Here is a 27,730-nt window from a genome sequence, read left to right as displayed (position 1 = left end):
ACTATGTCAGTCTGTCCGGACTGGTGCGCTTTGCAATGCGTTACTGCTATTTCTTTGGGTTTATTAACTGCTTTGAGTAGTCTCATAATCTCCTTACTGTATTTTATAGGATTCCCTTGAGAAGATAGCAATCCTCTTTCTTTCCAAATTGCGCCATGGGCATGTATAACCCCAAAGGCGTATTTTGAATCTGTAAACACATTAGTCCGTTTTCCCTCTGATAATTCCGGAGCCCGGGTTAAAGCAATCAGTTCTGCTTTCTGGGCGGATGTATTTGCTGGTAGCGATCTTGCTTCGATTTCTCCTTCCAAAGTGACAACAGCGTATCCAGCCCTTCTTTCTCCCTTTATTATAAAACTGCTCCCATCGGTAAATAATTCCCAGTCCGGATTCTGCAATATCTCTCAAATCTGGACGGCTGGAATATACTCGCTCAATAGTTTGCAGACAGTCATGAGCCAACCTCCCCTCTTCATGAAGTGGTAATAAAGATGCGCCTTACCGGTTTAGCTTCTTGTTTTAATTCCACCTTTACCGGTTCTGCACATCTGGCTTTTCCAGATTTCTCCATTGCCCACACAAAAGGGACTACTGCGTCCATTACTTCAGAGGGAATTTCGCTTGGTCCATCCTCCACCTGTTCGGAATCCAGTGCTTTCTGCAACATATATGCTTGTGCCTTCCAGGCGTTACTTTGTGGAATGTGCACCTTAACTTTGTTTTGATCAAAGGTTATCTGTGCCCCCAGTTTATTCAGTAAATCCCTCCCCATTAGGGGTAATGGGCATTCTGGCATATAGAAGAATTCATGTGTTAACACCCTGTTTCCTATTTCACATTTAATTGGTTGAAAGAAAGGTTTGACCTCTCGCTTTCCCGTGGCCCCAATTACTGGCATAGAGAATTTACTCATTGGTCCCTTACAGCTATTTAGTACTGAATATGTTGCTCCAGTGTCTACTAAAAATTTAACTGTTTTGTTCCCCAGCTTTACTGAAACCAGGGGTTCGGCTGGGGAATCCAATTCCTCAACCCCCGGTCCCCATCAGTCTGAATCCTCTGTACCAATCATGAGCAAATCTGCCTCTGGAACAGATGCAGACTGAGGTTTCCAATGATCTGATTGTCTCTTCGGGCACTCATTTTTCCAGTGCCCCTTCCCCCTGCAAATTGCACACTGATCTCTCCTTAGCGGAATTCTATTTCCCCAATTCCCTCCTACTCTATGCCCTCTTCCACGTCCTTGTCCTTTCAGAAAACCCCTTCCCTGAGAGGGAGTTTGTGCCCGGGCAAATGCAGCTGCCAAGATTGCAGCATTTTGCCTCTTATCTTTCAGTTTCTCCTTTTGTTTTTCCTTTCTCTCTACTTCTTCCCTGTTATGGTACACCTTATATGCAATTTCTATTAATTGCGATATTGACATCCCCGACATACCATCTACTTTCTGAAGCTTTCTCCTTATATCTGGTGCTGATTGTCCTACAAATAATGTAGTAAAAGTCATTTTATTTGCTTCGTCCTCGGGATCCAAGTCTGTCCATTTTCGGGCAGTTTCACATAACCGCTCGTAAAATGCAGAGGGATCCTCATTCTTACCCTGTGCGACTTGATATAGTTTTGCAATATTTTTGGGCCTGGGTACTCCATGCTTTACCCCATATAATATTAACTGTTGGTACTGTTTAGTCATTAACCTGCCTGCCCCTGTGTTTTGATCCCAACCCGGTTCCTGGGCCGGCATAAAACGGTCTGGTCCGTCTCTAGCATTTTGGCTTTTATTCTCCTCTTGAGCTTTGTCTAATACCATTCTTTTCTCCTCAGGTGCAAGCAAAGTATTTAAAAGCACCTGTAAATCCTGCCAATCTGGATTATGATTCTCAATTATCATTTTAAAGGATTGATACATCTTCTCTGGATTTTCTCGGTACGACCCGGCAGACTCCTTCCAATTCATTACATCTGTAGTTGAAAAAGGGACCTTCACATACACAGGCATCCCGTCTGGTCCGACTGCTTGACGCAGCGGAGCCTGAATCGCGGGATTTTGTTGAGCCCGAGTAGCCCGAGTTCTGCCTGCAATCGGGCTACATGCCTCACTTCCCTTCTTTCTGCTATCGACACTATCTTGATCTCTTTCCGGAGAGACCAATAATTGTACATCCTCTTCCTCATCACCCACTTCTAAACATCTTTTCCCAATGCTACAAGCAGAGCAACACCGAGGCATTTTCTCTTTGTTTCCCATCATCATTAACACATTTGAGTCAGAGATCAATAGCTTACATTTTTTTCTAGTTTCATGATCATTTCTCAGAGAGAAGAACAAATCTACATATGGGACCTCATCCCATTTGTTCTGTCTTCTGCAAAACAACGTAAGTTGCAAGATTGTATTATAGTTTAGCGTTCCCATTTCTGGCCATTTTTCCTCATCCTCCAGTTTATACATTGGCCACCACTGAGTACAGTATTCCTTTAATTTTCTCCTTGTTAAAGGATTCCCACCAAACTTACTCCAATGTTTCAGGATGCATCCTAAAGGAGAACAGGAGGATACCCCCACAGATTGTCCTGTTCCCATATTATTACCCTTAAAAGAACGTTCTTACCAATTACGCTTTCGTACACTCCAGTCGTCACTGTCCAAACGTGTACAAAGCTTACCTTTGGTTACCACAACCAATTACCCTTGTATCATACCCTTTATGCAATGTCTCTTAATAATTACTGCGTTGCACCTTTGAGCCGCTTACCTGTTCCGACCAGGGAGAGTGCTCACGGAGTCCCCGAACAAAACGGTCGGTGCGCGCTGGAGTCCGATGAGCAGTGTCTCCCCGCCGGCACTGGCAAGACGATCCGGGCAAGGCTTTACAGTGAGAGTCCCACCTGGGTCGCCAGAACACTGTTGTCCGAAAAGCGGATTCGTTGCCCGGTGTGCAATGAGCCAATAATTACACACTCAGGAGAGACATTTGTTTATTTATTTCAGAGTTGCACAAGCCTGGGTGCTCGGTGGTTTCCCACAAATCAAGCACACCCCCCCAACTTTTCAAGTAGCATTTATACACACAAATTGCCAGATTTACGACTTTCCCTTTTACACTGATTGGTTAGTGATTTCTTCATTCCCTGGATCCCACCCCTGCTCCTCAAGGTCCTGGTCAATTAACACTGCCCCAGCCGGGTCAGTAGGTGTTATCTCCCAAGGCCCTGAGGAAGAAGACATAATCCAGACCCCTTAGTCAGCACTGTTTCAACAGTGCGAGGAAGCTTTGCTTCCCAAGGTCCTGGCGCCCAAACAGGCCTTATTTCTCAGCCTTGGCATCCTCCCTTTCGGAGAGTGGGGCACAGGAATGCAGACTGCTTGTAACTCCCTTATCTTTCCAGCCTGCACCAGCTCTGAGGCCCTTTCTTACCGAACTAGGAGTGCGGCCTAAGGCTTCAGCAAATTTAGCTACTCATGCTAAGCAAGTGTGCGGCTACTCAGGCTAAGCAACTTCTATCTAAGATAGAAGTTATCCAAATCTACCTACTTCAAACATTCTTTCTGAGCTTCTCAGAGTTGTCTTGTAACAATTCCCCCCTTTGAGACTTCTATGATCATTTTCATATTAGTCTCACTCTTTTAAAATCTTTCCCATATTAATTTTGTAAAACACTTGGATATGCATTGAATCACTACATTAACGCATACAAAAACTACTAGCACCATTCCCAAAATTGTTAAACATTTTTTAACCCATGAGCTCACATCAGGGAACCAGGAAGTCAACCATTTCCATGTTTCTTCAAATCCGAAAGAAGTATCATCTTTCTGAACCCCATGTAAGATTTCAGTCTGCTTCCAGATTTCATTTAGATCGGTAGAAATTCTCCCGCTTTGATCCACATATACACAGCAACTAGTATTTATTACTGTACATACTCCTCCCTGAGATGCCAATAACATATCTAGAGCCATCCTGTTTTGGGTACTTATTTTAGCAATTTCTGAAACCTCCTCTTGTAAAGCTGCAGTGGCATCAGAGGTTTTATTCCCTATTTTTTTCAATAACTGCTGAAATATTTACTATTGCTTTTTCAAGTTCACTCACTCCCAGTTGTGGAAACAGCCACCTTACGAATGACTGAAACCTAGTAGGTCGATCTATTAAAGGATTACTGACCCTCTTTTGTCTCCTCATGAATGTTCTTAGCCAGGATTTTTGATATTTATTACCCAATTCTTTTCTTATAGTAACATTAGGGATTATTGCCCCTAAAGTACACGTCCCTGACCAATTAGGAGGTAGCACTTTTCGTGCCTTGTTCCCACACAACCAATACCATCCACTACCTTTTGGAACACGCCACCCATTTAGTTCCTTACTTGGCCACTTATAACCTATTTCAGGTATATGAGAGCTATCTTTATAACCTCCTACCTTAATGGCTCCACTGCAGTTGATCGGTTGCTTTCCATAAAGTACAGTTTTCTCCCACCATCTATTACTATTATTACATCTTCGGATACATTGATAATAATCTCCTGTCACACTCTGGACTTCCCATTCCTGTTCGGTTGTTTCATCATATTTCGTTTGATCACTATCATTTCTTATCTGTTTCATAAATTCCATAAAGGAAAAATTAAGAGGCACTCCAATTAGGGGGAAGCCCTTGTTGGAATGTTCAGGGAAGTGGGTACACACCCAGCAATCCCTCTGGTTAACTATCTTCATAGATTTCGTAATTACTTCCAAATGGAGATTGTGACCCCAAAATCCTTCCTGATTCCTTTTAATTGTTTGGCTCAGGCAACCTAGAAAAGCTAACCACCACATTTCTCCCCTGGTTATTAAGGAGAACATTATTTTTACACAGATGCCATAACAACAATATTAACCCTATTCCTAACAAACAGATTAAAGCAATTCTTCCCTGCGTACAATCCAAATTTAAAACCGATTCGCTTCCAATACAACTCATATATCTTTATATATTTTCAGCTTTAAAGGTTGAACTTGTTCAGCTTTCCACGTCTCTTGAGGTACTGCTTTCACTCGGGTGTAGTGGATCCAGGAATCAATTCCCTGCAGTTTCACAGCAGTATTTGTTGTTAGCAGTACAAGATACGGTCCTCTCCACTTTTCTGCCAATGGCTCATCCTTCCAGGTCCGAAGATACACTTGATCTCCCAGCTGGAATGAATGTACAGGTGAATCTAAAAGTACAGGAGATCTTAACTGGATGTACCTACGGAGAGAAGTAAGAACCTTTGCCATAGACAAGAGATAATCACTTAAAATTTGATCGCCCTTAACGTGCATTTGAATTTCATTTCCAGTTAGATTTACAGTGTAAGGTTTACCATACAGTATCTCAAATGGACTAACTTTCTCCCTAACCCTTGGGGTTATTCTGATTCTTAATAATGCCAGAGGTAAAACATCAGTCCATTTCATCTGAGTCTCCTGACACCATTTTCCTACCTGTCTCTTAATTGTTTGATTCATTCTTTCCACTTTTCCACTGGATTGTGGCCTCCAGGGGGTATGTAAGTCCCATTTAATTTGTAGTATTTTTGAGATTTGCTGTACTATTTCTGCTATAAAATGAGGTCCCCTATCTGAAGAAAACCCTTCTGGTACCCCAAATCTTGGTATAATTTCTTTGAATAACATTTTTACTACTTCCCTGGCTTTATTGGTACGACACGGGAAAGCCTCAGGCCATCCTGAAAAGGTGTCAACAATTACCAACAAATATTTATATCCATTACATCTTGGTAATTCAGAAAAATCAATTTGCCAGTAATCCCCAGGCATGAAGCCCCTTTTTACTTCCCCTGGGGGGGGCTTCTTCTGAACCTTGGGATTATTTCTAAGACAGATTTCACATTTTTGTGTAATACCCTTTACAATTATTAGCATACTGACTCCCACAGCAAATCTTTTAACTGTTTCAACCAGTGCCTCGGCTCCCATGTGGGTGCTATCATGTATTTGCTTCATCAGCTTCTTCATTATCGGCAAAGTTACCACACATTGTCCAGTAGATGTCACCTACCATCCTTTGGGAGTTTTTATGCATTTCAGTATTTCTGCTAATTTATTTTCTTTTTCAGTGTATACTGGAATTTCCATTTTTAACATTCTTTCTGGAACTAAGGCTGCCACCGACACGGATAATGCTGCCCTTTTTGCAGCCTCATCGGCCCTTTTGTTCCCTTTAACTATGTCAGTCTGTCCGGACTGGTGCGCTTTGCAATGCGTTACTGCTATTTCTTTGGGTTTATTAACTGCTTTGAGTAGTCTCATAATCTCCTTACTGTATTTTATAGGATTCCCTTGAGAAGATAGCAATCCTCTTTCTTTCCAAATTGCGCCATGGGCATGTATAACCCCAAAGGCGTATTTTGAATCTGTAAACACATTAGTCCGTTTTCCCTCTGATAATTCCAGAGCCCGGGTTAAAGCAATCAGTTCTGCTTTCTGGGCGGATGTATTTGCTGGTAGCGATCTTGCTTCGATTTCTCCTTCCAAAGTGACAACAGCGTGTCCAGCCCTTCTTTCTCCCTTTATTATAAAACTGCTCCCATCGGTAAATAATTCCCAGTCCGGATTCTGCAATATCTCTCAAATCTGGACGGCTGGAATATACTCGCTCAATAGTTTGCAGACAGTCATGAGCCAACCTCCCCTCTTCATGAAGTGGTAATAAAGACGCGCCTTACCGGTTTAGCTTCTTGTTTTAATTCCACCTTTACCGGTTCTGCACATCTGGCTTTTCCAGATTTCTCCATTGCCCACACAAAAGGGACTACTGCGTCCATTACTTCAGAGGGAATTTCGCTTGGTCCATCCTCCACCTGTTCGGAATCCAGTGCTTTCTGCAACATATATGCTTGTGCCTTCCAGGCGTTACTTTGTGGAATGTGCACCTTAACTTTGTTTTGATCAAAGGTTATCTGTGCCCCCAGTTTATTCAGTAAATCCCTCCCCATTAGGGGTAATGGGCATTCTGGCATATAGAAGAATTCATGTGTTAACACCCTGTTTCCTATTTCACATTTAATTGGTTGAAAGAAAGGTTTGACCTCTCGCTTTCCCGTGGCCCCAATTACTGGCATAGAGAATTTACTCATTGGTCCCTTACAGCTATTTAGTACTGAATATGTTGCTCCAGTGTCTACTAAAAATTTAACTGTTTTGTTCCCCAGCTTTACTGAAACCAGGGGTTCGGCTGGGGAATCCAATTCCTCAACCCCCGGTCCCCATCAGTCTGAATCCTCTGTACCAATCATGAGCAAATCTGCCTCTGGAACAGATGCAGACTGAGGTTTCCAATGATCTGATTGTCTCTTCGGGCACTCATTTTTCCAGTGCCCCTTCCCCCTGCAAATTGCACACTGATCTCTCCTTAGCGGAATTCTATTTCCCCAATTCCCTCCTACTCTATGCCCTCTTCCACGTCCTTGTCCTTTCAGAAAACCCCTTCCCTGAGAGGGAGTTTGTGCCCGGGCAAATGCAGCTGCCAAGATTGCAGCATTTTGCCTCTTATCTTTCAGTTTCTCCTTTTGTTTTTCCTTTCTCTCTACTTCTTCCCTGTTATGGTACACCTTATATGCAATTTCTATTAATTGCGATATTGACATCCCCGACATACCATCTACTTTCTGAAGCTTTCTCCTTATATCTGGTGCTGATTGTCCTACAAATAATGTAGTAAAAGTCATTTTATTTGCTTCGTCCTCGGGATCCAAGTCTGTCCATTTTCGGGCAGTTTCACATAACCGCTCGTAAAATGCAGAGGGATCCTCATTCTTACCCTGTGCGACTTGATATAGTTTTGCAATATTTTTGGGCCTGGGTACTCCATGCTTTACCCCATATAATATTAACTGTTGGTACTGTTTAGTCATTAACCTGCCTGCCCCTGTGTTTTGATCCCAACCCGGTTCCTGGGCCGGCACAAAACGGTCTGGTCCGTCTCTAGCATTTTGGCTTTTATTCTCCTCTTGAGCTTTGTCTAATACCATTCTTTTCTCCTCAGGTGCAAGCAAAGTATTTAAAAGCACCTGTAAATCCTGCCAATCTGGATTATGATTCTCAATTATCATTTTAAAGGATTGATACATCTTCTCTGGATTTTCTCGGTACGACCCGGCAGACTCCTTCCAATTCATTACATCTGTAGTTGAAAAAGGGACCTTCACATACACAGGCATCCCGTCTGGTCCGACTGCTTGACGCAGCGGAGCCTGAATCGCGGGGTTTTGTTGAGCCCGAGTAGCCCGAGTTCTGCCTGCAATCGGGCTACATGCCTCACTTCCCTTCTTTCTGCTATCGACACTATCTTGATCTCTTTCCGGAGAGACCAATAATTGTACATCCTCTTCCTCATCACCCACTTCTAAACATCTTTTCCCAATGCTACAAGCAGAGCAACACCGAGGCATTTTCTCTTTGTTTCCCATCATCATTAACACATTTGAGTCAGAGATCAATAGCTTACATTTTTTTCTAGTTTCATGATCATTTCTCAGAGAGAAGAACAAATCTACATATGGGACCTCATCCCATTTGTTCTGTCTTCTGCAAAACAACGTAAGTTGCAAGATTGTATTATAGTTTAGCGTTCCCATTTCTGGCCATTTTTCCTCATCCTCCAGTTTATACATTGGCCACCACTGAGTACAGTATTCCTTTAATTTTCTCCTTGTTAAAGGATTCCCACCAAACTTACTCCAATGTCGCCTTCTGATGCGACAATCTGCCGTTCGCCTGAGACGGCACGGAGGCTCCCCCAGCCTCCGGGCCAATGAGCACTGACACCAATATGAGGATGCTGCAAATGGCGTTTATTGTACGCATGTATTCGCTTATGTACCTACAAGCATACTGCTATCTCTACGTCATATCCTTCCTCTTCCTTCCTCTTTCCGTGCCATCGTGAGATCTTCCGATCGCCGTTCCCTACACTCCAATGTTTCAGGATGCATCCTAAAGGAGAACAGGAGGATACCCCCACAGATTGTCCTGTTCCCATATTATTACCCTTAAAAGAACGTTCTTACCAATTACGCTTTCGTACACTCCAGTCGTCACTGTCCAAACGTGTACAAAGCTTACCTTTGGTTACCACAACCAATTACCCTTGTATCATACCCTTTATGCAATGTCTCTTAATAATTACTGCGTTGCACCTTTGAGCCGCTTACCTGTTCCGACCAGGGAGAGTGCTCACGGAGTCCCCGAACAAAACGGTCGGTGCGCGCTGGAGTCCGATGAGCAGTGTCTCCCCGCCGGCACTGGCAAGACGATCCGGGCAAGGCTTTACAGTGAGAGTCCCACCTGGGTCGCCAGAACACTGTTGTCCGAAAAGCGGATTCGTTGCCCGGTGTGCAGTAAGCCAGTAATTACACACTCAGGAGAGACATTTGTTTATTTATTTCAGAGTTGCGCAAGCCTGGGTGCTCGGTGGTTTCCCACAAATCAAGCACACCCCCCCAACTTTTCAAGTAGCATTTATACACACAAATTGCCAGATTTACGACTTTCCCTTTTACACTGATTGGTTAGTGATTTCTTCATTCCCTGGATCCCACCCCTGCTCCTCAAGGTCCTGGTCAATTAACACTGCCCCAGCCGGGTCAGTAGGTGTTATCTCCCAAGGCCCTGAGGAAGAAGACATAATCCAGACCCCTTAGTCAGCACTGTTTCAACAGTGCGAGGAAGCTTTGCTTCCCAAGGTCCTGGCGCCCAAACAGGCCTTATTTCTCAGCCTTGGCATCCTCCCTTTCGGAGAGTGGGGCACAGGAATGCAGACTGCTTGTAACTCCCTTATCTTTCCAGCCTGCACCAGCTCTGAGGCCCTTTCTTACCGAACTAGGAGCGCGGCCTAAGGCTTCAGCAAATTTAGCTACTCATGCTAAGCAAGTGTGCGGCTACTCAGGCTAAGCAACTTCTATCTAAGATAGAAGTTATCCAAATCTACCTACTTCAAACATTCTTTCTGAGCTTCTCAGAGTTGTCCTGTAAGAGTCCCATCTCTAGCTGTCCCATGAGCAACGCTTTAACTCACAAGCCAGCAGAGCCGGTGCACTTGCACTTCAGAGGTGCTGGTGTTTGGGATCTACAGCGAAAGCACTTCAGGAATTGAGCTGATTTTCCTGACCCCTTGGGATGGTTTGGAAGTGCACGTCTGTCAAGTGGCAAAACTTGGTCTTCATTGCTGCAGGCGACTGCTTAGCAAAACAAAGTGGATTGTTAAAATTTGGTCACCACAAAATGCCAGTGTTTAACCTGGGCAATTGCACGCGAGCTCTGGGTGGTCTAACAGCTGATTGCCTGGCTTATGAATCCTGGGTATAGTCAGTAATTGTAGATCTGTGTCCAGGCAGTAGTTGTTAAGGAGGATGGCAGATAGGGGTCCCGGGAGGGAAGACGGTGTCTGTATTTCTTGGTGCTGATTTGAGTAATTTTTTCCCTATGGTAACTAGCCCTGCATAGAAAAAGCGAATTTGTTGAAGCAAAATAGGAAATGAAGTGAAGATCTGTCCCAGGAAAGATGCCGTTGCAAGAATATGTGTTCACCTGAAGTTCACCGAATCACAGAATGGCTGAGGTTGGCAGGGACCTCTGGAGGTCACCTAGTCCAACCCCCTGCTCAAGCATGAGACCCTATCTGGACAGCTTTTGAACATCTCCAAGGCTGGAGACTGCACAACCTCTCTGGGCAACCTGTTCCAGTGCTCTGCTGCCCTCACAGGAAAGAAGTTTGTCCCTGCTATGTTCAAACGGAACTTGCTGTGTTTCAGTTTGTGCCCCTTGCCTCTTGTCCTGTCAGGGGGCAGCGCTGAAGAGTGACTGGCCCCACCGCCCTTCAGATATTTATCTGGACAGTCCCAGCTGTCACAGCCTTTCCTTGTAGGAGAGATGCTCTAGTCCCTTAGTCGTCTTAGCAGCCCTTTGCTGGACTCGCTGCAGGAGCTCCACATCTCTCTTGTACTGGGGAGCCCAGAGCTGGACACCGTGCTCTGGGTGTGGCCCCACCAGGGCTGAGCAGAGGGGAAGGATCACCTCCCTCGACCTGCTGGCAAGACTCTTCCTCATGCCGCCCTGCATACTGTTGGCCTTCTTGGCCACAGGGGCACATTGTCGGCTCATGGTCAGCTTGTTGTCCACCCGGACTCCCAGGTCCTTCTCTGCAGGGCTGCTTTCCAGCAGGTGAGCCACCAGCCTTTACTGGTGCATGGGGTTGTAACTGACCCCGAGGTGCAGGACTCCGCACTTCCCTTTTGGAACTGCATGAGCTTCCTCTTGGCCCATGTCTCCAGCCTGTTGAGGGCCCTCTGAATGGCAGCACAGCCCTCTGGTGTGTCAGCCACTTCTCCCAGCTTCGTATCAGCACACTGGCTGAGGGTGCACGCTGTCCCTTCATCCAGGTCAGTGAGGAAGAAGTTGAAGAGGACTGGACCCAGTGTTGAGCCCTGGGGTACACCGCTAGCTACAGGCCTCCAGCTAGACTTTGTGCCACTCATCACAACCCTCTGAGCTCTGCCATTCAGCCAGTTCTCAGTCCACCTCGCTGTCTGCTCATCTAGCCCATACTTCCTCAACCTGCCTGTGAGGATGTTGTGGGAGACAGTGTCAAAAGCCTTAGTGAAGTCAAGGTAGACAACATCCCCTGGTCTCTCCTCATCTGCCCAGGCAGTCCTTCCGTCTTGGAAGGCTATCAGGTTGGTTAAGTGTGATTTCCCCTTTGTGAATCCGTGCTGACGACTGCTGATCACCTGCTTATCCTTCACAGGCTTGGAAATGGTGTCCGAGATGAGCTGCTCCATCACCTTTCCAGGCATCGAGGTGAGGCTGACTGGCCTGTAGTTCCCTGAGTCCTTTTTGCTGCCCTTTTTGAAGACTGGAGTGACGTTTGCTTTCTTCCAGTCCTCAGACACCTCTCCTGATCGCCATGACCTTTCAAAGATGATTGAGAGCAGCCTTGCAAAGACATCGGCCAGCTCCCTCAGCACTCGTGGGTGTGTATCCCATCAGGGCCCGTGGATTTGTGGGTGTCCAGTTTGCTTAAGGGATCCTTAACCCAGTCGTCCTCCACCAAGGGAAAGTCTTCCTTTCTGCAGACTTTTTCCCTGGTCTCCAGGGCCTGGGATTCCTGAGGGCCAGTCATACCAGTAAAGACTGAGGCAAAGAAGGCATTCAGACCTTTTGGTATGCTTTGTCAGCAGGGCCCCTGCCCCATTCAGCAGCGGGTCCACATTTGCCCGCGCCTTCTTTTTGTTACGGAGGTGTTCAGAGAAGCCCTTCTTGTTGTCCTTGACACCTCTTGCCAGTTTAAAGTCCAGATGGGCCTTGGCCTTTCTAGCCCCATCCCAGCATGGGATTGCTGGTGCCTTGCTGTGTCGTGCCTTGAGCAGGTATTGGGGTGGTTCAAAACCCGCTGAGGAGCAAGGCGTGTGACTGTGAGGCTGCTTCCAGCTGTCTGTAGAAGGCCTCATTTCCTTCTCCTCCCTGCTCAGGTGGCCTGTAGCAAACACCCACAGCAGTGTCACCCATGTTAGTCTGCCCTTTAATCCCCAGTCGCCAGCTCTGTCCCAGCCTGGAGGGAAAGGCTGTGCCCCTTCCATGGCCCAGTGTCCATGGAGCTACATGGAGAGAGGCAGTGGAGCAGGAGGCCAGTTTTGGGGAGTGGGTACCAGGGCAGCATCCTGCCTGGCTCTGGCTCTGGCTCTTGCTGCCTGGGCATCCTCCCCGCACCCTCTGCATGGCCTCTGGTGCACGGGAGGGCTGGGATGCATCCCCCGGGGAGGGCACTCACCCTGCCTGCACATGGGGAGAGAAGCCCCACGTCAGTAGTTTGTGACTTACTGCTTCTGTTAGGCTCTTGTCCTGCAAGATGTATTTTTGCTGCTCCTTCCTCATCTTCTCCAGGCCTTCCTGTGGGTAAATCACACCCAATCGTCTCCTGTGGGAGGATTTTGTCTTAGAAACCGGTGAGGCACTTGTCCCTGTTGGCAACAGTGCAAGTGACTGCTCTGTCGCAGTGGCTGCAGCCCTGAAGGACACCAAAGTCTAGGAGTGCTTGGAGGTGTGCAAAAGAGCAACTCCCTGAGGCTGCGCCTAGGAGAGTTGCCCAGCTGGAGCCTAGGCAATGAGCAGCAGGCTGCCTAGGGGAGGCAGAGTGCAATGTGGGAAGAAATGTAGCTGTGTGTCTGAGCTGCCTCTGCTGGTTTCATCCTTGAGGAAGGATAGAGAGAGCTTGTGTCTTTTGTGGGAGACAGGAGTTGGATGCCAAGAGTTTATTTATGGCTCTAAGGACGCCCCTGGGGTTCCTCCGTTTTGGCAGTGCCACTTGTTGTGCAAAGGGGAAAGCTCACTGAGTAAATAGGAAGGCTGTCGCCTGAACAGGGGCTTGAAGCCTGGACCCTCAGATTAAAAGTCTGATGCTCTCCCAACTGAGCTATCCAGGCTTGCTGAGAAGAAAAAGATGCCCAGCTCCGGAGCCCAGCCCTAATTGGCAGAGCAGGGGCTTTCTGAGCAGGTCTACAGAGAGAGAGAGAAGAAAACCCTAGAGCAGCAATGAATACCTTGCAGGGCTGACTGGGTTAACATTTCCCGTTCACATTTTTGTTCCGAAGAAGGTACTTGCTGCCAGGCTGCACGTCAGACCTGCAGTCTCAGGAGGAGTTCACTCCCACTCAGCAGCGCAGGACGCAGGTGGGAATGGCTGTGGCTCTTCCAAGGTGAAACCCTGGGCTGGTCAGCTGTTAACAACCCCCTAGCCCCAATGCCAGCCCTTGGAGGGCTCTCTTGCCCCTTTCCTCTGCTCCCATGCAAGGTCCTGGCAGAGCGGGTGCTTCCTGAGCCTCTCCTGGTGTGTGGAGCGATGGTGCTGCGGCCCCCCAGCACCGGGTGTCCATACTGCAGCGCCTTTTCCGTGGGGCAGGCAGCACGAGCAGTCCCTCCTCCACACACAGCTGGCCCAGGAGAGGCATATCCCAGGCCTCTGCACAGGCCTGAGCATCCCCACCCAGGGCGGCACCACGGCAGAGGCGCTGGCACCTCTGTGTGAGCCCTCTGCTGCTGCTCGGACCCTGCAGGGAGCAGGAAAAAAGCGCACGCTTCATGGCCAGTGCTGGGGAGCTTTGTGTCTCTGCCCTGGGGCAGGGACCCTGGGCCCAGAGCCTGCTGCTGTGGAGAGGGGAGGGTGGGTAGATGGGCTGGTGCAGGCAGGGCCAGGGTGGGCTTTGGCAGGACACGGCTCCCTCAGGAACAGCACCTCTCCGTTTTGGAGAGGATACCTCTGAATGTTTGAATTCACATCTCTAGGGAGCTGGCAGGATGCTACCCAGAAGGCAAAATAAAGCATCGCATTGCATGGGGGTGTGGGTGCAGCAGCAGCATGCAGTCTTTCTGGGCGTTGGTCTGAGAGGCTTGCTCTGCTACCAAACTCCTGGTGCCTTTTAGCACAGCTGGCTCAATCCCCTTTAAGTTTGCCTGGATACTTGCTGACAATTTGGTGGTGCTCTGAGTAGGGTTGCTTGTGGGAGTGTGTTGAAGTCCTGCTGTGGAAGGATTGGTATTTATTGTAATGCTGCCTTTTAGGAGTCTGTTCCTGGTAGGAGGAAGGGAAAAAGTGCCCCAGCAAAGGAAAAGGCTGCAATCAGAGTCTCACAGTCCCAGTGAGTGAGTCAGCAGGTGGAGGAACTCATCCCAGCCAGAGCTGCTGTCTCCTAAGGTCACAAAGGCAATCGCAGACTTCTCTGGAAAACCCGCCTGTGCTTGTTGTTGTGCTCTGGGCATCACAAGGACCTCCAGGGTGAAAGCAGCAGAAGCAGCTCAGACACAGAGCTGCCTTTCTCCCTAGATTGCACACTGTCTCCCCTAGGCAGCCTGCTGCTCACTGCCTAGACTCCAGCTGGGCAACTCTCCTAGGCGGAGCCTGAGAGAGTTACTCCTTTGCATAGCTCCGAGCACAAGGATCTTCTCGTCTTTGGCGTCCTTCAGGGCTGCAGCCATTGCGACAGAGCAGTCAGTTGCACTAGTGCAAAGAGGGAGAAGTGCCTCACCAGTTTCTAAGGTGAAATTTTCCCTCAGGAGAGGGTTGGCTCCTGGACCGCCAGGAGCAGATTTCCTCCAGGAGAGGAAAGATCTCCCCTCAGTAGAGAAGGATCAGCTTGGAGAACATGGAGAAAACCAGCTGGGCACACAGCAGTCTATGGGTCCTGATGGGATGCTGGCAGGGTTTTTCTCTTTTACTGTACTGGCTCCACTAATCTTTAATATCTTCATTAACGACCTGGATGATGGGACCGAGGGCACCTTCAGCAAGCCTGCAGACAATACAAAACGGTTGCTCTCAGACGCACTCCCCAGTTTTGACCTGGCTGTCAGCTGAGGCAGACCAGAGAGGGCTGAAAAGGGCCACTCTGAACACGGTCCCACAAAGGAACACAGAAGCAGCAAAATCCCGTCACAGAAAGGAAAATGAAAAGAAAGGCAGTCTCGGCAGGTGCTCAGAGGAGACTGGGGACCTTCTGTACTTGTGCCTGCGGCTCCTGCAGGCTCTTTGCACGCTCTAAGAGGTGCCCAAATGCGGTGACCTCGACAGGCAGGAGGTTACGCGGTGTCTCCGGGGCTGCAGTGGGGTGTGCGGGGCTGTCCTGGGGTCTCGGCCCTGCACAGCCACCTCACCCTCCCATTGCCCCGGGGCTCTTCCCTGGTGCTGCCATCATACCGGGCCATCTCGGCGCCACCCTGTCCTGGCTCTGCCGCTCCTCACAGCCACTGCCACCCTGGCCCCACTGTTGTCCGAAAAGCCGATTCGTTGCCTGGTGTGCAATAAGCCAATAATTACACACTCAGGAGAGACATTTGCTTATTTATTTCAGAGTTGCGCAAGCCTGGGTGCTCGGTGGTTTCCCACAAATCGAGCACACCCCCCAACTTTTCAAGTAGCATTTATACACACAAACTGCCAGATTTGCGACTTTCCCTTTTACACTGATTGGTTAGTGATTTCTTCATTCCCTGGGTCCCACCCCTGTCTCTCAAGGTCCTGATGAGGGGAGATCAATTAACACTGCCCCAGCAGGGACAGTAGGTGTTATCTCCCAAAGTCCTGACAAGGGGGAGATAGTCCAGACCCCTTAATTAACTTTGTTTCAGCAGTGAGAGGAGGTTTTGCTTCCCAAGGTCCTGGCGCCCAAGCAGGCCTTATTTCAAAGCCTTGACATCCTCCCTTTCGGAGAGTGGGGCACAGGAATGCAGACTGCTTGTAACTCCCTTATCTTTCCAGCCTGCACCAGCTCTGGGGCCCTTTCTTACTGAACTAGGAGTGCGGCCTAAGGCTTCAGCAAATTTAGCTACTCATGCTAAGCAAGTTTTATACTTAAAGTTAGACGTTATCCTAATCTACCTAGTTCAAACATTCTTTCTGAGCTTCCCAGGGCTGTCTTGTAACACCACTGCCAGGCCCCACAGCTACCCACAGGCCCCACGGCCCCTCGCACCCTCCCATCCCCCCACTGCCCAGGGGCACGGGCTGCCCTCGGCACAGCCCCGCCTGCTCCCCCAAGAGACGGGAAGCCCCGCCGCCCGCGCCAACCTGCGGGCTCTCCCGCCTCTGAGCAGCCCCTGTCCGCCGCGGGACACACGCGCTGGGCCGCCGCAGCGGCGCTGAGCGGCACCCGTACCCGGAACTACACCTCCCGGCGTGCCGCGGGGCACAACATGGCCGCCCGGCAGCCGGACCGAGCGGACTACATGTCCCGGCATGCCGCGGGGCAGGGCGCGCTGCGACGTTCCCCGGCCGCGCTGCCGCCTCGTCCTTGTCGGCGGCCCCGGGGTGCGGCCCCGGCCCTGCGCAGGGCTGCCCCGCTGCAGGCCCTCTTTGGGACCGGCCCTGGTGCTCCCTGCTCCGGCAGGTCTCAGACCCTCCCCAGGGCTCCCCGTCTGGCAAGAGACCCAATGACGAGCTCTGGGGCGCAAGCAGAGGACGAAGCCCAGCCCGTCAGGGGAAGCCAGGCGAGCAGAGGGCCATGTGGCACACTGCAGCACACAGGAAGGGCATTAGGACAACCCCAGCCCCGGAATACAGACTCCTGCGTGGCACGCAGCAGGACAAGTGGAGGGCGCTGGGGGGCACTAGGAGCACCAGGAGCAAAATCAGGGGCTGTCCGTGTCCGTAGTCCTTAAAGAGAGTGATCTTAGGGCATGAAGGCTGTGCTGCAGTTGTAAGAAGCTGCAGAGGCCAGATCCTGAGTTTCTGTTCAAACTCTTGTAGCTTATAGGCATAATCACTCTTGAAAATGCCGTGCAGTCACACGCTGAGCTACAGTATTTGGGGTAAGGAAGTGATGCTGCACCTTCTTTCTCGTGCGGAACATTTCCAATATCGAAGTGAATCCGCGTGGCCTCCCAGGTAGCCGGATGCTAGCCAGAAGGCAAAATACAAGCAGCCCATTGCATGGGGGTGGGAGTGTAGCAGCAGCATGCAGTCTTCATGGGCGTTGGTCTGAGAGGCTTGCTCTGCTACCAAGCTCCTGGTGCCTTTTAGTACAGCTGGCTCAATGCCCTTTAAGTTTGCCTGGATACTTGCTGACACTATATGGTGGCACTCTGAGTAGGGTTTTTTGTGGAAGCGTGTTGAAGTCCTGCTGTGGAAGAATTGGGATAGACACACTAGAGCATGAAGACCCTGAGGAAGATCAGAGCAATTTCCAAGTCGATATTGGCACTGAGCACTTTGGAAGGATTAGTGCAATTCAGTCTGCATCTAACACGCATACCATAAGTATATGCTCAGGTGTATGATTTTGCTGCCTCTTTTCTTGTGGGAGAAAGTTGGAACTCAGCTGGAAAAAGAAGAAGTCTGGTTTGTAACCCCAGGGAGTCAGAGTGACTACTTGGACATGGCCTTTTGTCAGAACAGGAGCTTCCAAAGCAGAAATGTCTGGTAATTTATAGCGCTCAGCAGCACGTGCGTAGACTATTCTGTGGTCATAGCTTGCAGCTCTTGATGTCACTGACTGTGGCAGGAAGACAGTTGTTGGAATGCTGCCTTTTAGGCGTCTGTTTCTAGTAGAAGGTAGTTCACGAGCTGGCACCGAAAGCATATCTATCAGCAACAGTGCCCTTTCCCTTTTGTTGCTGTAACTATTAACCAAAAAGTACCTTTGTGGGGAGGCTGTTTGAAAGAGCAGCCATGTGGCCGTGGTGGCAGGAAGGGAGGCAGGAGTTGTAGGCTAAACCACCTGACAGAGTTGGGAGAGGTAGGGCAAAAAAAGCAGGCCCTGCTCGCCTCCTCGCAACATACAGTAGCACGTCTCTGAGGCCTCCTTCCCTTTTCCCTTTTTAAGCCGCATACCAAATATTACTGAAGCATGCACAGCTCCCTGGCTGTCTATGACACCGCCATCAGCTGACGACAAAAATGCAACACACTCTGCGCACTGCAGCATGTGCACATGGGTGTCGACTGGTCTTCCGTGTCCTGGAAAGAGAGCCCATGCACAGAGAGACACTTTGTGCCTTCTCACCTCAGGCAAAGCACCTGCCCATGGGACAGCACCTGAGTACACGAGGGGACTCCTCCTTTCCTCGGAAAGCACAGCACTGGTGAGGGAGGCATTATTCGGCTTCTAAGGCAGAGCATCTGAAATCTGTGTCAAACTGCTTGGCTCTGCAGAGGCAGTGAAAAAGTGCCCCAGCAAAGGAAAAGGCTGCAGTCAGAGTCTCACAATCCCAGTGAGTGAGTCAGCAGCCGGAGGAACTTATCCCAGCCAGAGCCGCTGTCTCCTAAGGTCACAAAGGCAATCGCAGACTTCTCTGGAAAACCCGCCTGTGCTTGTCGTTGTGCTCTGGGCATCACAAGGACCTCCAGGGTGAAAGCAGCAGAAGCAGCTCAGACACAGAGCTGCCTTTCTCCCTAGATTGCACACTGTCTCCCCTAGGCAGCCTGCTGCTCACTGCCTAGACTCCAGCTGGGCAACTCTCCTAGGCGGAGCCTGAGAGAGTTACTCCTTTGCACAGCTCCGAGCACAAGGGTCTTCTCGTCTTTGGCGTCCTTCAGGGCTGCAGCCATTGTGACAGAGCAGTCAGTTGCACTATTGCAAACAGGGAGAAGTGCCTCACCAGTTTCTCCAAGCCTCCCCTTGCTGGCACAGCGTGGTTCCCTGCTGCTGGGAAGACAGCGGCCCTCTCAGGGCAGGCACTGCAGTGGGGCTGTAGCACGCAGGCAGCTCCTGCACAGCTAGCCCCGGGGTGTTCCCCTTGACTGCCTCTGCCAGCGGCTGGGCATCAGTGCCCTCAGCAGCGGTCTTCAGGGCCGGCTGTAGGGATGTGGGGGCCGGTGCAGGAACCTGGAGCGGCCTGCCCTCCTGTCTCTCCGAGACTGCACCGAGCTGCTGCTCCCAGCATCCGGGGAGCCCGGGGAGGATGCCAGCGCTGCCTGGCTGGTGCTGGGGCAGCCTGGTGCCAACAGCCCGCAGGATGCTGTAAGGGGAGGCAGAAAGGTCAGCAGATCCACCCCATGCCTCTTGGGCTGGTGAGGGCAGAGCAGTGCCCCCAACTCTGCAACGGGATTGGAGAAGCTCCGCCACGCCCACCCTGACCACCCCCTGCCAGGGCCTGCCTGGCACCTGCCTCTAGCCCTGGCACCCAGGTCCTCAGCCCCTTACCAGTGCTCTGGCCAGCACAGCCGTCACACTCCCACAGCCCCGTGGCATCCCGCACGGAGGAGCACTGGCGGTGGGTCCCACTGGCAGCACACGAGGAGCACAGCAGCAGCTGCCATGGGCTGGGGAAGCAAAGAGGCTGCTGAGCAGGGAGGTCCCAGCAGGGAGTGATGCCAGGAAGCCCCCCTCAAAGACCAAGGGGACGGAGCGGGACGGTGCCCACAGAGCTTCCTGGCCTGGCCCCACCTGGCTCTCAAGTGTCCTGGCTGCTCGTATTCTTGCTGAGACCAAAGACCCTGGGCAGAGCCCAGCAGCACCCTCCACTCCTTGGAGGAGCCCTTGCTCAGTGCTAAGAGGGGCATGCCTCCTCTGCAAGAACAGCATCCCCGTGGGAGAGGTGCATTCCTCTCCCTCACCCCACCCCAGGGAGGGCGTCCCTCCACCTTCTTGCAAGCCCTTCACACATCTGGCCACACTCCTTGGAGGAGGCTGGGAAACTGCTGCTGCAGAGGCTTACCCCTCCTCTTCTGACTGCTCCCTGCCTCCCCTGTAGAGGCACTGGCTGGCATCGCAGCGGCTGTACGTTTCGAAGAGGTCTGCAAAGTTCTCCTCCTCCTCCTCCTCCTCACGAGCCAGCCTTCTGCAGCCGAAGGAAGGCAAGGACATGAGCCTGGCCACCCCTGGCACCCCTGGGCAGATCCAGCATGTTCCTGGTCTTCTGAACCTCCTTCTTTCCATCACCTCAGTGAAGCAGGGGACCAGGCTAACACACTCGTCTTCATTCTGTGCCCGCCCCAGGCCTGAGGTTCTCCTGCTGCCAAATGGCAATCACACCTCTGACCTCTGCTCTCAACTGCCTGAGCAGCTTGCCCCAGAAGAGCTTTGAGGGCCAGAAGCTGACCCCAGTTGGAAAAAAAAGAAGAAAAAAAAAAAGGAGTATCTGGGAAAGTTCAGGGGAGAGCAAATGCCTGCAGAGCTGGCAATACCCCAATAAGCAAGAGCTGCCTTCTTGCTCAGCAAGTGTGACTCTTGGGGCTGGGCCTGGGCCTGGGGCATTCTTGCAGGCAGGCCGCTTTGCTCCTCTCCTCCAGGCAGCTGCTCTTGCTGGGAACACAGCCTGCCTGCAGCACTGTGGGCTGGCCTGGCGCAGCTCCCTGGGCATTCTTCTCTCTCCTAGGCCTGGCGGAAGGGAACAAGGGACCTACCTGATGGGGATTCGGATACCCAAGCGCAACATCTCTGCTGGGAAACTGTCCCCGTCTTTGCACTGCGGGCACCTGAAGTTGCTGAAGCCAGACCGCAGAGCTTGTCCCTGCAGGGGAGACACAACCAGCCTGAAGAGGACACTGCTGCTGAGCACCTCCTGTCCCGAAGCCTAAGGGAGGAGAGACCACCGTGGTGGGCCGTGCAACCGGGGCTGGAGTGACTGAGAAGGCAAGGCAAAAGGCCTCGTGTGGAGGACGTGGCCCAGCTGGGCAGCAATGGAGGAAGAGGCCCTGGGATTCCCTTCCGTTCCGTGCTGCAGGCCCCAGGGACATGAGCGGAGCAGCAGGCAGGCTGCTGGGCACTGAGCCCCTCAGGGGATTGAGACCATCCAGGGAGGTCTGCTGAGGGCAACCTCTGCAGAAGGCCATGAGACGGGGGTGGGGAGAGGGCAGAGAGGGTCTCAGCCCTCCTCATGCCCCCAGGGAAAAAGCCAGGTGGGAGGAGGTCTTCCAGGCTGTCTTCTGTTGGCCCCAGCATGGCCGTGTCTCAAGAGAAGCTTTGCATGATCATGGAGAGTCTCCACAGTCCCTGCACCCTCACCCTTGGGGGTCCTCAAATGTGGCTTGCGGAGCCCAGACAGCCTGGAGAGGCAGGTGAGGGAAGGGTCTCCTAACCTGGATGCAGCCACGGTGGAACCAGGCGTGCTTGCAGAAGGGGCACACCATGGTGCTGTAGGAGGTCCTGTCCTCCACAGGCTCCATGCAGATGATGCACGTGGTGTCCCCATCCTGGTGCGTCTCCACTGTCTGCTCTGGGCGATGCTCCCAGCACAACGACCTGGGTGAAGGAGGAAGAGGTGAGCCTGGAGGAATGGCAAGAGTAAGGCCGTAAAGGCCATCACCTCTGCAGTGCACTGTGCAAGTGTCCCTTTTCGCATGCCTTTCCTCCCAGCATACTGCCCACCAAAAGGGCCCGGCATGTCCTGGCTGAGGCCTGAGCTCCACATGTCCTTGGTGGGCCCTGGGGCACTCATGCCAAGCTGGAGACATTGCCTGCAGGGTGGGGGCCCTGACAGTTGGGCAGCTTTCAGCCCTTAGGAAACCAACACAAGCTGGATTTTTTGTCAGCCTGAATCTCCCCCGGGGGCTGAGGCCAAGGCATTCCCTGGGGCACACACCCTCCCGCTCAGCTCCAGCACCACAGAGTAGGAGGAAAGGGATAAACGAGGGGGTACATGAGCCCTCCACGCCCTGGATCAGGCCCCAGGGGACACTAGGGGTGTCCCTGCAGGGCAGAGCAGGCAGGTTCCCCGTCTGCTTGGCCAGCGCTGGCTGCAGGGAGCAGGAGGGGATGTAGCAGCACGGGAGGCTGCAGCCCGAGCAACGGCAGCCCTTACCTGTACTCCCCAAAGAACTGCGAGACGCAGCCCTTTTCGAACCCGCAGGGGAAGTGGAACTTGCGGGTGCACCGCTTCTGCTGGCACACAACGGTGGCCCCCTTCCTCCTACACACACAGCAGGTCTGCAAAGAGCACAGCAGCCCCCGACTCCCCATCAGTGACCTCAGGTCAGGGACCTCAAAACCTGCCCTGCACCTCAGGAAGGGATGCAGGGATGTCGAGGCCTGGCTGGGTCAAGGCCAGCAGCTCCGCATGCAGACAGGACTCTAGTGCAATCTGGGCTCGTGACCTGCTGGGACTGGCTAGGGGAGGCCGTGAGGGAGACCCGTCACAGCAACACAGCCCTCCCCTCCGCAAGATCCTCACCTTCCGAGCTGCCCGCTTCACTACCCGCCTGATATCCCCAGGGAGGAACCGGCAGAATCCCTCTCCGTCGGTGCCTCTCTGGAAAAGCCCCTTGGCAGGATACTAGAAGAGAGAAAAGTGCAGGAGCTCATGAGGTCAGCGAGACAAGGACCTCTCCTAATGGCTTGTCCTGAGCCTGGAGAGACAGCAGCAGCAGGCAAGGCAGTGTTCATTTCCCCTGGGGCTGGGCGAGCTGCAATAGTCCTCGCCTTAGACCTCACCCTCAGCAAAAAGCACAAAGGCATGGAGAGGGGGGCGAGCCCCGGCTGTGCTGTGGCTGTGCAAGTGCAAGCCACTGACCCAGGGAGCTGTGGAGAAGAGCTGGTGGACACCACTGCAGAGCTGTCCGGCTGGGTCTGGTTGAGCTGAGCAGATGCCATGCTTGAGTGGCCGTGAAGAGCAAGAGGGGGCTCAGGAAAGCAACTCAAGGAGTCCCCAGGGCTGGGCGCATCTGCTTGTGAGGGCCAGCTCAGGAGGCTTGGATCTCGCCCACACAGGGAATAGGGTCGCTCGGCAGCACCTGGGTGGGGGGGCTGTGCTGGGAGCGCAGGAGGAGGAGTTGGCACCTACAGGGCATCTGGGGCTGCGATTCCACGCATGCACACATGCCCCTTGGGGTGCCAGGGCAAAGCTGTGGGCAGCCCCAGGGGAACTCACCAGGCAAAACTCATGTGCGCAGAGGCCGTCCTCCTGGCACGTCTGCCCGTAGACATCCGGCTCAGAGTGGGCACGGCGACACAGCACACACTCTGGAGGCAGGGAGGGAAGGGAAGCAGCGAGGGAGAGCACACATCACCACCACTGAGCACCTCTCCAGGGGCTGGGGAGAGTCAGCCTGAGGATTTCCCCCAAGAGAGCATCCTCTCTCGGCTGTGCCGGGGGTGCAGCAGGCCTGGAGCCATTGGCAGGGCCCTCGGGGGCCTTGGAGAGGAAGGGGGCATTGCTGGGATGAGCGTCACAACAGGCGCCCAGGAGTGCGATGGGCAGGAGGTGGCAGACAGCCTGCGGAAGGGTGTCGCTGGGTCTCAGGAGTCAGAGCGCCTCCCCACAGGCCGTGGGGCTTTGCCTTCACAGCCGGTCCCCGTCCACTCCCACGCACATCCCGCTCCCACGGACACCCCAGCCAAGAAGGTGCTGACTCCAGCCCCCGCCTCTCCCCGACTGTGCCACGCTCTGGCCCAAAGCAAGGCCCCTCCCAGCTCCCCACAGCCTCAGAGGCTCCCGCTCTCTCCCTGCCCTTGCCTTCCCCTTTCCTCCCTGGACTCCTGGAGCACAGCAAGCTCTGGGCAGCGCCTGCCCTCCCCACACAGCCCTCCCTCCCCACACAACAAGCCTCCTTGGCTGAAGTTCAAGAGGGGCCCTGCAGTGGGGCTCTTGAGGACCTCCTGCAGCCCATTGCCACCGCTCCCAGCTCCGCACAAAAGTCACCCCCACAACACCTTTGCCCGGTTTCTGGGAGCTGCTGGGATACTTTGCTCTCACCATCCTCCCTCGACTGGCGAGCCTTCCGCTTCATGGCGGCCACAGCGCAGGTCGGTGCTGAGAGCTCTGAAAAGGTCCTGCCACAGCTAGGCTGGGCTTTCCCCTCCAGAGGCTCCTCTGCCGACCCTGAGGGATGAGCAGGACAAGGGGGTGACTGCAGCACAGCACCAGGACCTCAGAGGCATGGGCACCTGCTCCCTCCCTCAGCAGCACCCACCAAGCCCCTCCGTTGCCCTGACACTCAAGCAAGGCTGGTGCTGCCCAAGGCTCTGTCGCACCACAGGCGAGGGGCACTGCGGATGGGCACGGGAGGCTGACAGCCCTTGAGCTCTGCGGCTCCCCTGAGAAGTGGCATTGTCTCCGCGGCTGCCCTTTCCGCCCTGCGCAGGACCCCCGATCCACACCCCTCCCCAAGCCATCCCTCTGCTGGACACCTGCCCCCACTCCCCTCACCTCACCAGGTTGCTCAGAGGTGCTGCCTCCCAACCTAGTGCCAGCCAGACACCAGGAGGCCTTTATCTCCTGGCCCTGGTGACCCGTGTCATCGCATTGTCCACTGTGACACCGTCACCATTCTGTCACTGGGTTCCATGTGAAGACGAAGTCTGGGGGCCAGAAGCTGGGCACAAGAGCCCTTGGCTACCCTGGCAGACAGGGATTTTGCTCCTGCGGCTTCTTCAGAGCCCTCGCAACAAGCAGACCCTGCCCTTCAGGCCCCTCGCAGACATGGTCGACAAAGAGAGCCTCCCATTGCTCCCTGGTTCTGGGCGGAAATCCTCCACTCCTGGGGGCTGCCTTTCCCTCGCACACCCTCGTCTCTGCCTGCCAGTCCTGCTCCCAGGCTCCCTTGGCCTCCTCCCTGATGGCAGGCACAGGCACGCCTCCATTGCAGGGACAGCTGGGGCTGGGCAGCGCCAGGGGATTCTGTCCTAGCGCCTAAAGCGGAAACATCCACCCCAGAGCCCCTCTCTGCTGAAACCTGCCCTCCCACAAGTGCCCTGACCTCGAGAGTGGGGCAGAAAATGAGGGAGGCTCTGCCATCCCTCCTGCCCTCACTCCAACAGACAGACATGGGCCTCTTGGATCACTCCCATCTCTCCCCAGTGCCGTCGCGCCTGTGGGCCTCTCTCCTCCTTCCCACCGTGGGGTTCCTTGCAGTTGTCCAGAAACATCTCTGAGAGAGCAAAGGCGAATCCCTGCAGTTGAAAAATGGCACACAGTGGGGTCCCCTCTGTGGTGGCAGGAGCACTGGCAGACCCTGCCTGTCCTGCAGCAGAGCCCCTTAGGAGCCCGTAGGAGCAAGGGCTACTTGTCGAGGTCTCTGCTTTTAGGCAGTCCTGAGAGGAGATCCTCTGAGGCTCCGCTTGCCTGACATCTCCCCTCATGCTCTCTGCTCCTCCTTCTGACATCCTGCAACAGCTCTCTGCAGAGTAGTCATGCAAAGTGCACCTCAGCCACGAGGCCCCTCTGCTTGGGGTTTTGTCAAGAAAGCCAGAGGCCCCCTTTCACCCGCTACATGACATGTCAGGGCATGGAGTTGCACCATTGCTCCTCCTGATGAAGACCCAGGTTTCAAAAGATGACAAGGCTGAAAGGACAGGTATTCAGAAGAAGCCTTTGGGGATTTAATTCTTAAAGCTAGGGGGGGCTAAGAGCCTCACTACAGAAAAGCAGTTTGGCTCAGGGCAGGAATGATTCGTGTTGCTTACTTAGCTTACTTGTCATCTAAAAGAGAAAACTCAATGCCTTGGGCATACTGTTGCATAAGCAGCAAGGTCACACCCATCCCCAGGAACACAGGAGAAGCAGCATCCTGGTAGAAGAGGGTCATGGAGCATACGCCTAAACAGAGTTTATTAGGGTTTCCTTGATTTGTTTCTTGCACAGCGCTTTGCTCCAGGCGGTCTACCTGACCCACCGACCTCCTGAGACCCCCGACGGTCCTCCTTTTGGTGATGCTGCACAGTCATCAAAGCTGGAACTAAAAGCTGCCTGCAGAGTCATACAGGAGTCAAGGGTTCTACACTCTGATGGGGAACAGACATCGTTTCCTTCCAAGGCTGAGAGGTCGGTCCGACTCATAGGCACGCCTTACACGCCAGGGTGAAAACTGGTGCTCGGCATAAGATGAGACAACATCAGAGAAACTTTCATGTGAATGCTGGCAAACAAAGCCTGACAGTTGTAAACACAAAAGCCACCTGGGAGCCTTCAGGAAAAGCATGTGAGCTGGTAAGAACAGGATTTCAACGGATCGGGTCCTCAGTACTCCCATGAGCTTATTCCCTCTACTCCACAATTACACAAGCAGAAAGGCTCCAGAGATCGTATCTCCCAGCACTGCTGGCATCTGAAATCTAAGTGAGTGGTTTAGTAACTCTCTTTGGAAAGGCCCCCAGTCTGTTCCTTCTTCAGAGAAGCTTTCCCTCTTCTCACTCCTCTCTTAGAGGAAGCTTGCTCTCGGTCAGCACCATCTATCCACTCTGGATAAAGGAAAAATCTTTGCCGTCAGCTGCAATGCAGAGCCTGAGAGATGAAACCAGGCTGCTGTGGGCAGGCTTCCCTGCTATCAAACCATTCTCATTCGTAACACCTGCTCATCCCAGTGGAGCTGTTTTACGCCTCCTCTTTGCTCGTGTTGCCCTCCGGAGAATTCCAAAGGGGAGCCGTTCTTGTCTGGTCCCTTTGCTTGGTATTTTCATAAAATTATCCACGGAGAACGATGGCTCTCTCCTTTTCTTGAGTTGGCAGGTGGCTGTGGAGGGAGGAGAGGGCCTGGAAAGGAAGCCTGACATGTAAATGAGCGTGGATGCTGGAAAGCTTCCCTATGGAAGTGGGAAAGTGGGGAGCAGCAGAACAGGCTACGCAGTATCAGCTCCAAGGATCACCTTCATTGGACAGCTCGTTTACATTTGGAGATCATCCAGTTAGCCTGTTTGGTAACCAGACCGGTGTCAGCATTCAGCCCTGCGTGCAACGGACACGCTCCCAGAACCTACGAGCCTTCACAGCCTCCACACGCACATGGAAAAATGGAGCACTTAATCATCGCACTGGGGCTCCAGGGAGTTGTCAAGTTAATATGGCAGGTTAACACGGATGGTGCCCAGGCTATGACAAGACAGGATGTGGGGGAGCCTGCAGTGAGCCCTGGCAGCTGAGTGCTGATCAATGGGTCATACTCTGCCTGGAGGCTAGAAACCATGGAGTATGGCAGGGGCCTGCCCTGGGATCTGTGCTGTGTAATACCTCTCTCATGAACCCAGAGGAGGCAACAGAGCACCTCTGGTCAGGTTTGGGGACGTACCAAATTGTGGGGGCCGGTCAGCGTGGGTGAAGGCAGGCCTGCCATCCAGAGGCACCCAGCCAGACTGCAGGAGTGGGCCGACAGGAGCCCTGTGCAGTGCAGCAAGGAGAAATGCCAAGTCCTGCCCATGGGAAGGAAGGTCCTCCTGCAGCGATGCAGCCTGGGGCCTGTCTGGCTGGGGAGTAGCTCTGCTGGAAAGACCCGGGGGGCTTGGTGGGCTGCAAGCTGCAGTGAGCCCTGGCAGCAGAGGAGGCCC

At 52.7% G+C, this 27,730-nt stretch overlaps 1 protein-coding gene across 1 annotated transcript; it reads right to left on the bottom strand.

The window, feature by feature from the left end:
- Window positions 1-12,006: 12,006 nt before the first annotated feature.
- Window positions 12,007-23,438, bottom strand: LOC135328786 (PHD finger protein 7-like; the record flags this gene model as incomplete). The annotated part of the gene is made up of 9 exons (XM_064514452.1): window positions 12,007-12,153; window positions 12,867-12,935; window positions 19,695-19,797; window positions 20,193-20,315; window positions 20,881-20,987; window positions 21,556-21,718; window positions 22,278-22,300; window positions 22,647-22,748; window positions 23,349-23,438. Coding segments are annotated over 9 exons (927 nt in total), but the record flags the coding sequence as incomplete, so codon positions are not given.
- Between the last annotated feature and the right edge of the window lie 4,292 nt (window positions 23,439-27,730).

The sequence above is a fragment of the Dromaius novaehollandiae genome, chromosome 6, assembly GCF_036370855.1.
Source record: "Dromaius novaehollandiae isolate bDroNov1 chromosome 6, bDroNov1.hap1, whole genome shotgun sequence".
Lineage (NCBI taxonomy): Eukaryota > Metazoa > Chordata > Aves > Casuariiformes > Dromaiidae > Dromaius > Dromaius novaehollandiae.
The sequence above is the reverse complement of the archived record's forward strand: the minus strand, read 5'-3'. Positions and strand labels throughout refer to the sequence as shown.